This window comes from Martes martes (assembly GCF_963455335.1).
Source record: "Martes martes genome assembly, chromosome: 6".
NCBI classification, from domain to species: Eukaryota; Metazoa; Chordata; class Mammalia; order Carnivora; family Mustelidae; genus Martes; species Martes martes.
Genome location: NC_137893.1, coordinates 49,591,236 through 49,606,873, shown reverse-complemented (window position 1 = coordinate 49,606,873; position 15,638 = coordinate 49,591,236). Strand labels below are relative to the sequence as shown.

General features: G+C 36.8%; 1 protein-coding gene across 2 annotated transcripts in view; it reads right to left on the bottom strand.

Moving 5' to 3' along the window:
- PHIP (PHIP subunit of CUL4-Ring ligase complex) overlaps positions 1 to 9,744 on the bottom strand; it is a 127,458-nt gene extending 117,714 nt beyond the window's left edge. For both annotated transcript variants that reach the window (XM_080805754.1, XM_080805755.1), the window contains exons 1-4: positions 9,481 to 9,744; positions 9,307 to 9,365; positions 9,149 to 9,178; positions 8,900 to 8,959 (exon numbers count right to left, since the gene is read on the bottom strand). In XM_080805754.1, coding sequence (XP_080661880.1) covers positions 8,900 to 8,959; positions 9,149 to 9,178; positions 9,307 to 9,365; positions 9,481 to 9,520 — 189 coding nt within the window. In that variant the 5' untranslated portion in view covers positions 9,521 to 9,744. The remainder of the gene's footprint in view (positions 1 to 8,899; positions 8,960 to 9,148; positions 9,179 to 9,306; positions 9,366 to 9,480) is intronic.
- Between the last annotated feature and the right edge of the window lie 5,894 nt (positions 9,745 to 15,638).

Genomic DNA, 15,638 nt, shown 5'->3' with positions numbered 1-15,638 from the left:
ACTTTTTTTTTTTTTTAAGGATTTTATTTATTTATTTGACAGAGATCACAACTAGGCAGAGAAAGAGAGGAGGAAGCAGGCTCCCCGTGGAGCAGAGAGCCCGTTGTGGGGCTCCATCCCAAGACCCTGGGATCATGACCTGAGCCAAAGGCAGAGGCTTTAACCCACTGAGCCACCCAGGCGTCCCGGCATCACTTTAATTATACTCCATATTACACACTACATGTTGTTCTTTCACGTTGAAAATCTTTCTAGACCTCACAGGGAAAAAACATTTTGGAAATCTTTTTAAGGACCATTCCAAATGAGGTTAGAGCAACGTAGTTCATTAAACTACTTGATTTACCTGTGCGATCTAGAAATGCCAGTCCTTTTAGCATATAACTAAGAAGTTCCTATGAAAATAAGATCCACCAAATATCTGATACTACTACGTCCTGAACACCTGATTGGTTCTAAAAATGTCAGTTTTTCATATCTGTTTTCTCTAATTTTTTCAGATCTGAAAGGCTAGTTACTTCTCTCCACTACAGTTCTGAGTTCTAAAAAGTCAGCTTAATGGAATACAATTATTATTATTATTATTTTTTTATTTATTTACTTGACAGAAAGAGATCACAAGTAGGCAGAGAGGCAGGCAGAGAGAGAGGAAGGGAAGCAGGCTCCCCGCGGAGCAGAGCCTGATGTGGGGCGAGGCTCGATCCCAGGACTCTGGGATCATGACCTGAGCCAAAGGCAGAGGCTTTAACCCACTGAGCCACCCAAGCGCCCCCGGAATACAATTATTTTTACAACTATCCTAATGTATAAACAAAACCACAAATTTCAAAAACCTTATTTGTTATTAGTCATTTCTAAGCCTATTTTTAAAACCAGATCTCAAATTCTCAAAACTTTCAACCTGTAATTATAAATCTCTTATCATTGTTACAAAGTAAATGTTAAAATTACATCTATAATCTTTAAAAGCAAGTTTATATTTTCTGAGCATTTTTTAAAACTTTAATAGTTTTTCACATAGAAAAATTACAGAATACTTTACTTTGTGCTAAGCAGTCTCAAAATTTATCCTCACAAGCAAATAAGGTTGAGTTTTCCCCATTTCACAGGTAAAGAAAACTGAAGTTCAAAGGTTACAGTTTTTCCAAAGTCATACATTTAGAAAGTAGGAGAAATTAATATTCAAGCCCAGGTATCCTGATTCCAAGGTTCCTGTTACTCTCATTACATTATAATTTCCTTCTCAAAACTTTAGTCCCTACCCCACTATCAAACAGGTCTTATAATTACACACTTAACAGGACCTACATAACCATTTTTCAAGTCAAAAACCTCTAATCTGCATAACTATTCTCAGAAGGGCTCTTATGTGCCTAAGATTTCCCTTTAATTAGAAAAATAATAAAATTAATATAGAATCTTATTAAGTGTCAAAATTAATCTTGGTGGTCTATTTACTCTTAATTTTCAACAAACATGCTTGAAAGACTGTTGTCTATTCACAATTTAGTCAACCACCTAAGAATTCATTTAGATAGTAAATCGGCAAGTATTATCAATTATCAATACAAGTGTGTCTTTTAAAGAATATCCACAGTGCTCTTACAGATTTTATTCATCACAACCTGACTATTTTGCTACCAAAAAAAAAGCAGCACCTGGGTGGCTCAGTGGGTTAAACGTCTGTCTTCAGCTAGGGGTCAGGTTTCCTCGCTCAGGAGAGGGCCTGCTTCACCCTCTCCTTTTACCCCTCCCCCCTCTATGCTCGGGCTCTCTCCTCACTCACTCTCAAATAAATAAATAAAATCTTTAAAAACAAAAAACAAAACAAAACAAAAAACAAAACCTCTATCCAGAATTCAGGTTTCCACAAACCACAAAAGATATTCAATAAAAATTAATTTAAAACACTACAAAATAACAAAATTTAACTTTTTAAAACAACACATTTTGAAGTTTTGTTTTTAAACTAAATCATATTTTCTAAGCAAAATTTGTGCAGTAAGAAATCCTCTTTAAAACATTATTTACTAAAATAAAAAATTCAAATATACTGTTGGCAAAATTGTCTATCGATTTAAAGATGGAAAATTCTTAAACTGTTTATTCTTAAAATGCCAATATAAATACTCTTTAAGAGAATGACCAGTTTCATTTTTAGTAATGTTTCAGTTTCAAACAGTACACTCAAAATAACTAATACCACACATACAATGGCAGTGAAGTTGTTTAAAAAATGTGTATTTCGTACGTGACATGGTGAGTGCTGTGAAGTATATATGCCTGATGATTCACAGACCTGAACCCCTGGGGCAAACAGTACATTATATGTTAATAAAAATAATTCTTTTTAAATGTGTATTTCTCTGAGTTGCTTAGAATTTATTATTTCCTCACCCAAAATCTAAACCACAATCAAATGACACAAGCTAAATATTTCTTGCATTTATATTATAACCTCTCCCAAGAGACTATGTGCCTGTTCTTGTCCCTGATAGAGACCAAATGGGTCATGCCGCCATGACCATAGGCCATCTGGAGTCTAAAATACATGATTCTTTATGTGCTTTCTTGATAGTAGGCTGCTATCATCCATGCTACCACAAATAATCTAAGCTTACCCTACAAATCTCATTCCTTTTACAATTTAGTTTTAACTTAAGAAGGTGCATTAGATTATGCTGCTAACTACATTTTCTTAGTATCAAAAAATTCTCCAACCATCCTTTTCCTTATCTATAATCCCTGAGCTCAAACAGGCTGCATCTGGGTATGTAAGGCATGATGACTGCCTTCTCTGTAGTGACCAAAGGTTCTCACATATTTCACTCTTCTATAACATAACTGATTTTTTAGCACACTGAATTCTCAAATTCCATATGGAAAAGAAGTATTATCATTTTCTCCAATCTATTATAAAATAGTTAACAATCTTCTATATTCCATATGCTCAGTAACATATATTTACTCGTTCCATAATTATTAATTTTCACAAATTACTCCTAATTGTACTTCTAAGATGTCCTCTCACAAAATAAAAACTGATCACCTTTACACATTTTAAATTTAGTTCTAAAATTTTAAACTTGGTTCCTATTATATTATAGCCTTTATTACTTTTAGATGTAATTACAAAAGCAACTTAAATATCTTAAAAGAAAAATACTCAAAATAAAAAAAAACACCCAGGAAAGAAAAATACTCTCATTTTAATGCCTGACTTTCTTGAATTCAATTAAAGTTCATTAAAATGATTACACTTAGTATAACTTCCATTTTGCTTAATATTACAGGTACTTTTCTGTCAATTCAGAAATTTATACAATATGAACCAGTATTTCTTGTCCAGAACAAGTTGTCTAGGATACAATTTTATTTGTTACAATTCTGTAGTGACATGATAGATAACTACAAAATTTGGGAAAAAGGAAAATGACTTCAGCAGACTAGAGAAGTTTCTAGATTAAAAAAACCAAAAACTTAACAGTCTGACAAAGAAATTGAGTGGATTAAAAAATTGGCATTCGCAGGATGTATTTAACCTAGTGATCACTTAAAGATTAATTCAAAAAGTCTGTATTAAACTGTTTAAAACATACATCTTTAAGCCAGACTGACAAGACAAAACATCTCCTGACAATTTCAAAAACACAAACTATCATGAGGAGTTTAAAATTATACAAATCTCTGAACAGAAGGAGACAGAAGCAAGAGCCAAGCTCCACTCACATATTCCTAAATGTCATCTGATTACCAAAAGATACAAAAGCTTTATATATTCTCTAATCTTGGATATTTCAACCACCCAAACATTTCTTAATGTTAATTAATCCACAAAACAGTCATAGAACCACTATATAGACCACCAATTTTTTTCTAGCATTCTATCTACAATGCTTTAAAAATTATTTATTTTTGGTATTTATCATATATTTTTCTTTATATCTTAGGCTTACTTATTTCATCCTTGGACCTGTAACACAATTATACTATCAGTAACTTCTGAAAGTTTAAAGCAGTCTTTTTTACACTGTAGCTGCTATGTTCAGAAAATTATGCACACTTGTTTCTGGAATAAAACTGTTTTTCTTAAACTTTCACACATTAATAAAGCTATAACTGGAAACTTTACTACCATGACTAAAGTTCTAATAATAGCAAACACAAACCCTTACATAGTGCTTCATTTGTGCCAGTTATCACTCACAGAATCCTACAAAATAGGGGCTGTTAGCCCAATTTACAGACTAGGGTAACAGACTCCTGCACTACTATTCTGCCTCATAACAGTCATGTAAAATACCGTTGTGTAGTTGTTGATAGGATAATCCAACTCCCCCTTATGTTCAAGAACTTTACAATTACTGAGTAATACAAAGAATTTAACAGGTATTTATTCCATTTAAAAATCTCTGTAAACGCTTCAAACTTCTTAAAATGGCACATACCAGTAGAACTGCATGGATAAGAAAAGACGCTTTGCCCAGTTCAGCCCTTCAGCATGTACCATTTTCCTAACACATAATGTTGTTCTTGTATTGTTCATTATAAGGATTATGAGATATTAAAGCCCTACCCTGGAGACTACCAAGCCAAGCTTACCATTTTACTGATACTCTATTAAAAAAGGAAATGAATTCTATGCATATTCACTTCATTATTTGTCACCCCTCACTCCCAAAATTGTACCGGTTAGGTTTTAAAAACACCATATTATCTATCTTTAATATAAGACAGCAATACCTCATTCAAAAACTTGTTATTTTTCTCTTAAAACTTGTTCCCTAATTTTCCATTAATCAGTATACTCTAAATACATGCACACTTAAGATACATACTTAAGTATATCCTATTCAAGGTTCTTTTTTTCTGACTTTAAGACCAGCAATAATTTATGAAAACTGGTACTTAAACCATGGAGAGAAACATACTAATTAGAGAATAAAGAGGTAGTCTACAATGTGGTCCATGTCCCCAAAACATGCATCTATCTCTAAAAAGATACGATATTACAACCTAAGAACAGCATACAATTCTCTAATTTGCATGTTTTCTCCCTATCTACTTTTTTGTGTTTTGGATAATCAAAAACAAAATGAAAGACCTGAGTTTTAGAAACAATTTATCCCTATTTCTAGTTCAAAATCAGATTTTCAGATTAGAAAAATTTCAATTCACTTATTTTACAAATGAGGTAACTGAGACCCAGAGAAATCCCATGACTTGCTTGAGGTAACCCGCAAGCTAACTGCTGGCAGGGCTAAAAATCACAATCCTTATCTCCTGATTCCCATCCTTTCACTTGAATAGGTTTTTAATAAGTAGAATGACTTTACAAAAAGCAAATACCGCTACAAAAATTAAAAATTAAAATAAGAATTATATCATCTTAACAGATTAGCAAAACATGAACCCAGTTCAAAAAAAAAAAAAAAAAGGCCCTGTAAGCAAGAAATGTAATCAAAATTCTGAATTTAGTAAAAATGCTTAAAAATTCTGCCTCATAAGCATGCAATCACCACTAATTAAGGTGACAACCAGAGAGCAAAACTTAATAAACTAATTTCACTATTCAAACAAATAAATGACAAAACTTTCTCTTTGGTCCAAAAATTAGTTGAGTTTTCCTGTTCTACAAAAAGTTAGCCACCAATGCATGGCTCCATTTAAAAAATTACAATTCTGATGAAAGCTTATAATATGCCCTCTTGCTTTAAAATCAACATATATTTAAAAATGTAAAATCTAATTAAATATACACCATAAGAGACAAAAAAATTCAACTTCCTATTAAATTCCATTCACTGTTTAAAAATGTTTTAAATCTTTAGATGGTAATACAATCATGTTTTATCATAACTCTATCAATCACACTTGAAAGAAGCACATCTTTTCATCTGTAAACCTTTAATAAAACTACTCTTAAAACTCTACATTCCTCTTTATCAAAACTCAATAACTGTGATTTTATTTGTAGGCTGAGTCCAGATACTGATCTATGCTTGTTTTTAACCTCCCAAGTACAAATATTATACACCATCCTAAACAGCTGTAATTTGTGATTTCCTAAAAATGTCAATCTGACACATAAATTCTTCCATTTAAAGTATTATTCAGGGGCGCCTGGGTGGCTCAGTTGGTTAAGCGACTGCCTTCGGCTCAGGTCATGATCCCGGCGTCCTGGGATCGAGTCCCACATCGGGCTCCTTGCTCAGCGGGGAGCCTGCTTCTCCCTCTGCCTCTGCCTGCCACTCTGTCTGCCTGTGCTCACTCTATCGCTCCTCGCTCTCTCGCTCTCTCTGACAAATAAATAAATAAAATCTTTAAAAAAAAAAAAAAAAAAAAAAAAAAAAAAAATAAAGTATTATTCAATTTATCAGTTAATGTAGCAACAAATTTCCAAGTACAGGTAGACACTACTGAAACCACAAACAATAATTATTACTTTTATTTAACTCATCAAAACAAACTTAAAATCAATTATTAAGTAAATTCATATTCAACTGAAAGCAACTTAAATTTTTTTTAGGTCATAAGAACTAATTAAGACAATAGAGAACACTATACGAGAGATTTTGCATGCGACATAAAATTTTATGATCCTACTATTAAACAAAAATGTGCTCGGATACCTAGTGTTCCAAAATGTGTTAGAGCGGATTCTCAAAAAGTCAAAGTTAAGCCAAATACCCACACACCTAGATATACAGTTTGGTGGATATAAAAGTACTCCAAAATATGTCTTGTATCCAGTAGACACAGACTAACTTGCTAAATGAATAAAAAGATAAAATGAACCAGAGAACTCTAAACTTTAATGAGAATTCTTAACTGTCTTACGGGTATTACCAACATGACTATTCTGGTAAAAAGGTGAAAACACTCCAAGCAAGAAAATCCACTTCCATGGGAAATAGGTGGATTTTGAAAACATAACAATACTAATGAAGACACTACTTATTTTCCTAAGTCTGATAAAGACAGGAAATATAAATTTATTTTATTAATATCTGAGAGATGAGAAACCCCCCAAAATTAAAAATAAACACTGGTACCCCTGTTTTTGCTAGAGAAAACAAAATGATATTCCTACAAACATCAGACATCTCCACAATTTGACAAGACACCATTAGTGGCTTCATTTTAAAAATATATTATTACTAAGAGTTTCCAAGGTAAGAAAACACAGCAATCTTCAATGACGGGGGTTTGTGGGTTTTTATGAGATGCAAAGACGAGTTTTGTAAAAGGAAATGCAAAAAACAGTTTTATAAAACCTGCCCAGTTCTTAAAAACGGAATATTATAATCTCTATCATTTTTTCAAGTAAAAAGGAAGACATGGAATCCACTGAAGGATTTTGTCAAATATTTACCCTCCCCAACAGAACATTGTAGGTACTGAATCTTAAGAGTTCGTTTCAAACTCCATTCATTGTAGCAAAGTATTAAATGAAACTAGGCTAATTACTACTTGAAAACTAACAAAGTTGGAAACAAACACTGTTAAGTTTCCATTGGATTTCCTAAACCTGGTTCCCTTATTTCAACATCTCTGAACACTTAACAACCTACATTAAATAATAAAAGATTTAGACCCAAAGTTAGAGGTTCTATATCCAAACGAAACAAAAGCCATCAAAATCATGTCATGCCCTCACCTCACAGAAGACATTCAATTCTCAAGTAGCTGGAACTTCTAATCGTTTCACAAGCCTTCATGAAGTAACATTACTTGTTAAAACTACCTCAGAACATCAGTTCCCAATCAGTTGCACCGCACAGATTAAGAGCTCCCCGCTCCCCACCCCCCACCCCTACCCCCCCTGTCCCCTAGCCGTGCGACTGCTCTAACTGCCCAACACACACATTCATACAAACAACCCAAATCAATCTGGGAGACAAGAATATGGAAAATATAACTACCGAATACAAATACGTTACTTTCCCAGCCCACTAATAGGTCCACTTCGAGAAGACAATTCTTAGAAATTACTACACATACTCACTTTGAAAACCCACAAAATTAAGAATCAGGTATTTTTCAAGCTATTAAACACAATATATTCCAATATAAACTGAAAACTTTTACTTGCCCGGTTCCGCACCACAATAAATGTAAGGGTAAAAACCAAAACTTTTTAGTGGCCTCTAATAATAGTTTTTAACTGAAAAAGCAGCATAACAACAAGAGAATTAACAAAATTTTAAAAAGTCTATTAAACTTATGGCTTTTAGAGTGTTACAGGCTTTTACACTTCTGCGAATGTGTTTTGGTAAAAGCAAGATGAGCCTCTGGCCAACTACCATCATACAGCTGAACCCCTCAAACAAAAAACGTAAAGCTCTAAATTTAAGAAAAGCAAAAGAATCGAAAGAGAAAAAAAATAACGCCTTGCTACGGTTCCGCAGTGCCTGAATAGCCTGCTTGTGAAATGCTAATGCCACTTCGGAGCAGTTAGTCACCAGCTATTGTGTGGGGCAGGAGAAAGCCAAGCCGACCGCGCGTGCAGAGCGAGCAAGCTAGCGAGCAAGCGCGCCCTCCTTCCTCGCGCCGCTCCCGCTGCCGCCGCCTCGCGCGCGCCCCCGCGCCCGCACGGACGCGCGCCGGCCCCTCCTCCTCCGGCCTTGCACTGCACAACACTCATGACGTATCTTTATTTCTAGCACATTAACAAAATATCACAAATAAATTGTCGGCAGCCCCTGCGGCCTCGGGGTGCGGGTCCCCCCGACCACTGCCCCCCGAAGCCCCCGCGCCGGCCTCCCAACCCTCCCCGTGGCCTTTGGAGCTTTCACGTTCTGGGGCCAAGTTTTTGTCTCTGTAAAAAATTGCGGGAAATTCAATTTTTATTCGACTCGGGGAAAAGTTTCTTTGCTCCGCGACGTGAATGTCTCACCAGATTCTGGTAGGTCCTGGGATGCTCCTTCCCGGTCCAGTCGGTGCGGCGGGGCAGCAGCTGCGGGGAGAGGACGCCCCGTGAGCCCGGTCCCCAGCCCCGGCCCGCCTGCTCCCCTCCCCCGCCCGCCCCGCGCCCCAGCGGGGACCCCGAGCCCCGCGCCCCGCGCCCCAGCGGCGGCGGTGGCGGCGGCGTGGCCCAGGGACGGCCGCGCGGCGGCGAGACGCGCCGGGCCGCCGCCGCCCTTACCTCCTTCTCGGCCACCTCGCGGATCAGCACCTGCAACAACAAAGCGGGGAGAGCTGAGCCCCGCGCCCCGGGCCGCAGCCCCGCCGCCGCCGCCGCCGCCCTCCCCCACGCCCGCGAGCGGCGAGCGCCGGCTCGGCCCGCGCCGCGCGCCGCCGTACCTGAGCCGCCTGCTGACAGGGTCCATCTTCCAGGAACCGGGCGATGAGGAAGTAGAGCTCTGCGCGGGAGAGGGGGACGGGGAGACACACAGGCTTAGCGGCCGGGCGGCGGGGGGCGGGGGACCGCGGGCGGAATCGCCCGGTGCCAGCGGCCCCAGCAGCCCCCCGACTTACCCGATCGCAGCTCCGAGAGGCCTTTCCTCTCACAAGACATGTTTATGGGTCACTTCAGGGCCGTCGGCGGGACACCCCGCCGCCGAGGGGAAGCGGGGATGGTGCTGCCGCCTGCCCTATAGCTGTCACTGTGTGTTCACGAGCCCAGCCTCGGCTCCACCATTCAAGCAACGGCGGTGGAGGCGGAGGAGGAGGAGGAGGAAACAACAACTCTCAGGCAGCGGCTACGGCCGCCGCCGCCTCCGCCGCGGATCCCTCCGCCGCAGAAAGGAGTCCGCCGCCTTCGCGGCCCGGGCTTGGCCCCGTCCTCGGCCCGCGCCCCCGCCCCCCGGCGCAAAAAAGGAGTGCCTCCGGCCCCGCGCCCCAGGGCCCCCACACCCAGTGTGGCGAGACCCCTACCCCCTCCTCCACGGCCAAAGGTGCGATTTATTTATTTATTTCCAGTCGGAGAAGATGTCGGTGCCGGAGCCGCCGGTTGGCTGAAACGCGCTTTCTCTGTGGAGGCCGACCGCGGGAGGGAGGGGGCCGGGGATGGCTCCGCGGAGGGATCTGACGCACACGAAGCCGCAGCACAGGCTCTATTCAGCGGCGCTGGCTGGGGCTGAGATGGAAGTTAGTTTCTATGTAGCAGAAATGGGAAACAAATGAAGCAAAACTGCCCAAAGAGGGGAAATGCCCCGAGGATGGGTCTCACTCTCACGCGCGCACACAGACACACACGCAGAGAGCCCTCTCGCGCCGGGCAAACTCGGGATCGCGCTACCCGGCCCGAGTTGAATGATAGTGTTTGGTTTCTGTCTCTTGCCATGTGCATGTGTATAAATGCTGCGGATTGGCATCTGTGTAAGTCTTGTCCTGCGTTATTTCTGCAGCCTATGCAAAGTGTTGTGTAATTTATTGGAGTGCCGTATATTGCAATAGAGGTTCGGCTCTTTTTGTTAAGCACTTGGCGTTTGCAAGCCCGTTTTTTGCTGAAGCCACCTCTGCATATATCTTCTTTTATTGCCATTGCCTTAAGCATTTTACATTTAAAAATGTTTCTTTATTGTTGTACGGGCAAAGCGAACTCCTGATCTGTACTTCAGATACTCTTTTTCCTGGTTACAAAAAGGCTAGTGTTGGCTAATTAGGGATTTGGGATTAAAGAACCTTAAAGCTTTTTTAAGTGTTTACAAGAAGGAATAATGTAAGCCTGAGAGAAAGAAAAGAACGCTAATATTTATCTCTAACCGATCTGGAGGTAATTTACTGACAGATCAATAACCCACCGAAGGATACTGAAAGAGTATACTACAGTTTAGCCAAGGTGATTAGTGATTAAATAATTTAAATTATCTGTGTATCTTACAGTTGACTTCGTCATGCTAATTAATGGCTTCTAATTTGAGGTGTAAACCATTCTTGTTTACAGTTAATCACGGGAAGACTTCTTGAAAACTGACGAAAAGAGAAAAAAATTAATCTTTCGTAAATTAGTATGTAATTACCGGTTTTATATGCTAAATCATACATCTGTGTTTTGCTGATGAGGGTAAGGGCCTTGTTTTTTTAAAAAACGAATATGGGTGAAATTAATGGAAACAATGGAAAAAGCCATTTGTTAGAAAACAAGGACACCGAGTGATATTTATCTCCAGATCATTTAAGCACTTTTCAAAAAGACTTGATAGTTGATTTTTTTAAAGGATTGCAGTTTAAAAGGAATTAGGATAGTCGTTCTTTGTTAACATTTAACAAAAGATTCTCCTTTAAAATTTCAGATAATAAACTGCGTCTTATGTATCTGGTCTAAAAAGGTTATTTGTGGGTAAAGGACCTAGAAGCTGTATTCTGGCTTTCTAGATTGTTTCCTCAAGCCTTGTTCCCTCCTAGCTCCTTACATTGCTAGTGAGAAATACTTGCTGCAACTGCCTTGGATTGCACTGCAAGACTGCATTGGTGTGATGCCCTATACTAAATATCCAGAAATCAACCTACATGTGAGGAAAAAGAAAAAAAGACTGGGGGGAAAAAAAAGGCCTAAATCTCTTTGGAATGACAGGATGTAAAAATTGCTTTTTAAAACAATCTTAATTAAATAAAAAAGAGAAGTTACCATGACTTGTCCTATTGCAGCCTGGTTATCAGAGTACTGTTATTTATTGAAATGGCTATCCTTCAAATACTGAAAATATTTGCATTTTTGAAGACATTAATTCCATTCTATCTATTATAGGTAAGTAGCTTGCTTCTAGATAGTTAGGCTTGAAAGGCAGACATTTAATATGCCTTTTTGCAATTCTCTTTATTTCTATAACTGATACTTTCTATTTTAACTTTTAAAAAAGTCTTACAGTCTTTAAATGATTGTGATATTTTACATTATCATGATGTTCTTCATATAAACAGATTTTAGAAACTAAAAATTATAGTAATAATCTCGTGGTTTTGAAATACTTGTACTAGTCTGATTCTTACTAATAGATGTTTTATCCTTGCAAAGGAAAATAAACCAAATTATGACATGGAATATAAAATTACTCTGGGTAAAGTTTTCCATATATGTCTTGTGAGTGTTACGTAAACATGAAAAACTAGTATGATTATCTCATGTATGCTTTTCATTTAGAAGCCACGAAAACTTTTCCAAAGTTGCTACCAGTACTTAGCTGCTAAAAAATTAAGGAAAAATTCCCTTCTAAGTTTTCTGAATGAATATAATGCTCTAGTCATTGTGACTAACCTTTGACAATGTTTAGAGTTTCTTCTTTTTCAAAGACCTAATTTGAAGATAGTTGTAACCTTGCCTTTAAATTAATTTATTACTATCAGTCTGCCATAAGAAAATGTAGATTACTGGCTAAAAATTAAAACTTCTCTTCAACCAAATAAACTATTTGTTTTGTAACAATAGATGTTAAATTGAATTTTTCTAAGTCCTTCAAATGTAACAAAATACTCTCTTATAATGTTTTAATTTCTTTAAACATGAAATACATTTCTGGATTCTGGCATCATCAATTAACTATAAGGTTTATATTAAGGCATTTGCTGTGCATATGTATGCAGAAAGTCTGACATATTGAATAAAAAGGAAATCTTACCTTGAAGCCTATATTTTAGTTCCCAAGGCCATGGCACTTGTAGCTCTTTTCTCAGTATTAACTCTTTCGCATATAAGCATAGCTCAGATTCCATGTACACCCCTTTTTGTTGGATTATTTTAACTTTTTCATGGTCTTCAAAAGTAAAATCAATTTAAAAAGATTTCCATGCCTTTTATATAAGAAGGCTAACAAAAACAGTGAAGGTTTGAAAAGCTAACAACAAATATTTTTATATAATATAGTTTCCTTAGGAGAATTACAGACTTTTCTTGAAATGTAAACGTTTCTGTAAAATTCACTTCTTTTCACTTGGCATCACATGAAACAAGGTTAACACTTAAAAAGTTTGTCTTGATCGTGATAAGCTATTATTCTAATGAAATAATCAAATACTGCCATTTAAGTCCTTCCTGAAATAACATGGGATAATATTTATAAATGAAAAGATCCAGCTACATTTATGAAATCTGGTTTCTCTCCACCAGGATGATGAAATAAGATATAACTCCAAAAAAAAAAATCTGCAAATACAACTTTTAAAACTACAATTAAGTCTTGTTTTTATTTTGATATTATTATTTTTTTTATTTTTTACAGCAAAACTTTATATCCTCTAAAGTGTAGAAATAGAAAATTAGAAATCACTGTTCTTAAAAAAAAAAAAACCTTTTTTAAAAATACTCCTTTGCCCTAACAACAAAATACAACTATCAAGAGTCTTGTTTAACACACCCCACTCCTCCTTCTGGTTTGCTCCCCAATATTGTATGTTTCTGTCTTTGTCTATTTGACTTTGTCTCTACACAGACATTCTTCTTCCTTCACAAATCTTAAATGTATATCAAATTTGAAACATGCAAGCAGATATACTGTTTAGCTGCTGCAGAAAGAATAAAGATAACCAGCTTTAGTACGCCAAACCATTATTTAACAATTTGTATTGTCTCCCTTATATCTCACCGAAAAACCTTTTTACTTATGTTAGAGCACAATTCCCTTTAATCTGTAACAAAGATTAGCTGGTTACCAACAATCGTATAATTCCTTACTTATTTGAATGTTATTAATAACTTACAACTCAACTTTTTTTTCCTCCAAATTAAATAATCCTAGTAGCTTAGATTTTTTTTGTATTTAAGTCTTTGTTTCCACAAAAAATTCATAATTTCATGGATTTATTTATATTTTTAACATCAATTCATGAGTTAACAGTACCATTATAAAGATTAAAGAAGAAAAGCAATTTTAGAACATATTCCCACAAGACTTGGAGCAGCACAGTGGATGAAGTAGAAAAAGCTGTTCCAGATGGGAGGAAACTTAAAGGAGAAGTCTGTAGGCATGTTCTATCATATGCAGATGTCCGATGGATCAAGAGTGGGCTGAACTGAACACAGAACAGTGGAAAAGAGAAGGTAGATTGGACAAGAGATGCAAAGGCTTTGCAAGTTGCTAGTGATGGTGTCTCAGATGAGGCATACAATTTTCAGTGTGATTTAAAGATGGGATTTGAGGACAAGAGTTAACTAGTCACTTGCCTTTACGTATGCCTGAATTGATAAACTTTGAAAATCCTATAGAAGAAAAATTATTTTATTAATGAAAAGGAAAGGGTGGGGGAGGTTTATATGATAAGTTAGTGAGGAATCAATCTTTACATAATAATGATACTCAGAATCAAGGACACAAAGTAGACACTGTTGGTGAAGAAGGAGAATGGTTTAAAGAGTAAGATCTGACTGATAGATGCCCACAAGTCTGAGACTCAACTATGAGAGTAAGATGTGTATGAAAGTAATATCCAACTCAAAATTGAGAATGAAGCCAATTTAGATTTAAATTGACTTTGAAATAAAAAAGTGTTCCCATTTTCTGAATTCCTACAGAAAGGCCTGTCTAATTATACCACCTTACTTGCAAACTGCTTTTATTTTTCTTCTTGTGTAACTATACTTGGCAAAGATCTCCTTAACTTATGCTTCTGTTATTTTATTCTCTTTGATGGGTATACTTACATATGTTGAAATAGTGAATAACCCAAAGAATACATTCTATTATACAATTATAAAATTTAAAGTAATGATAACAAGTAGATCCTTTCAACTGAGATGTGTGTGTTCAAAATTTAAGAAAAGTTTGTAATTTGATTTTGAAATTACACCTACAAATCCCATTGCATTCATAGTTTTCATACTTACGTTTGAGCACATAAAAATATGGGTACAGATGAAATGGTTACAGTAGATTTTTTTAATGCTCATCAGAACTTGCCAGATGACAATGACTTAGAGAAAAACTAATATAGCCTTTAAATGGAATTGCCTCGTAAGCACGTACATGTTATTTTTCTCTCAGCAGTTATCAGAAGTGATCTTACTGAACATCATTAGGGAACATTTTTCTTAAGAATATTGAGTAAGTCATATCATATGAGAAAGAAGAAATATATTGCCTTTTTAAATGTCTTGACATCCTTACCTCTCCGGTATGCACAGATTATACCTCATGCTTATTTTTGTCATTCAGTATTTTGGGTTTTTTTGGTAAGTGTATGTGTAAGATTTCCATCTTTCCCCGATATCCCCACATTTTCAGTTTTTTTCAGTGTCTCTCTAAAATTTTCTTTCTCTTCCATCACTGAAACTTTAGTTTCCAATGGTGAACCAAACATATTAAGATATGTAAGTAATGTGCATATATCCTAAGAGCTCTAAAAAATATACAGAGGATCTATTTTTCTTATAGTTGAGACTGTCACACATCAAAATATTTTATTTTCAGCTCTCCTGATTATTTACACAAGAGACTAGAGAAATAATTTACACAACTGGTGTAAAAAGGTAGAAGAAAAGCCTTCCTCTACTTTTCCAGAAGAAAAGAAATCAGGTGCTAAGTAACAGGCATTTTCTGTTTGTGAAGTGTGTATTTGCATTTTTGTATTACTAAATTTTTATTTCAGCATTTTTGCCAAAGTCAGGATAAATGTGACCTCTTTAGATATTAGATATTTCTGAGTTAGAGGAGTTACTGATTTTTTAGAAGTTACTCTTTGGGTAGATTGATGCATCTTTC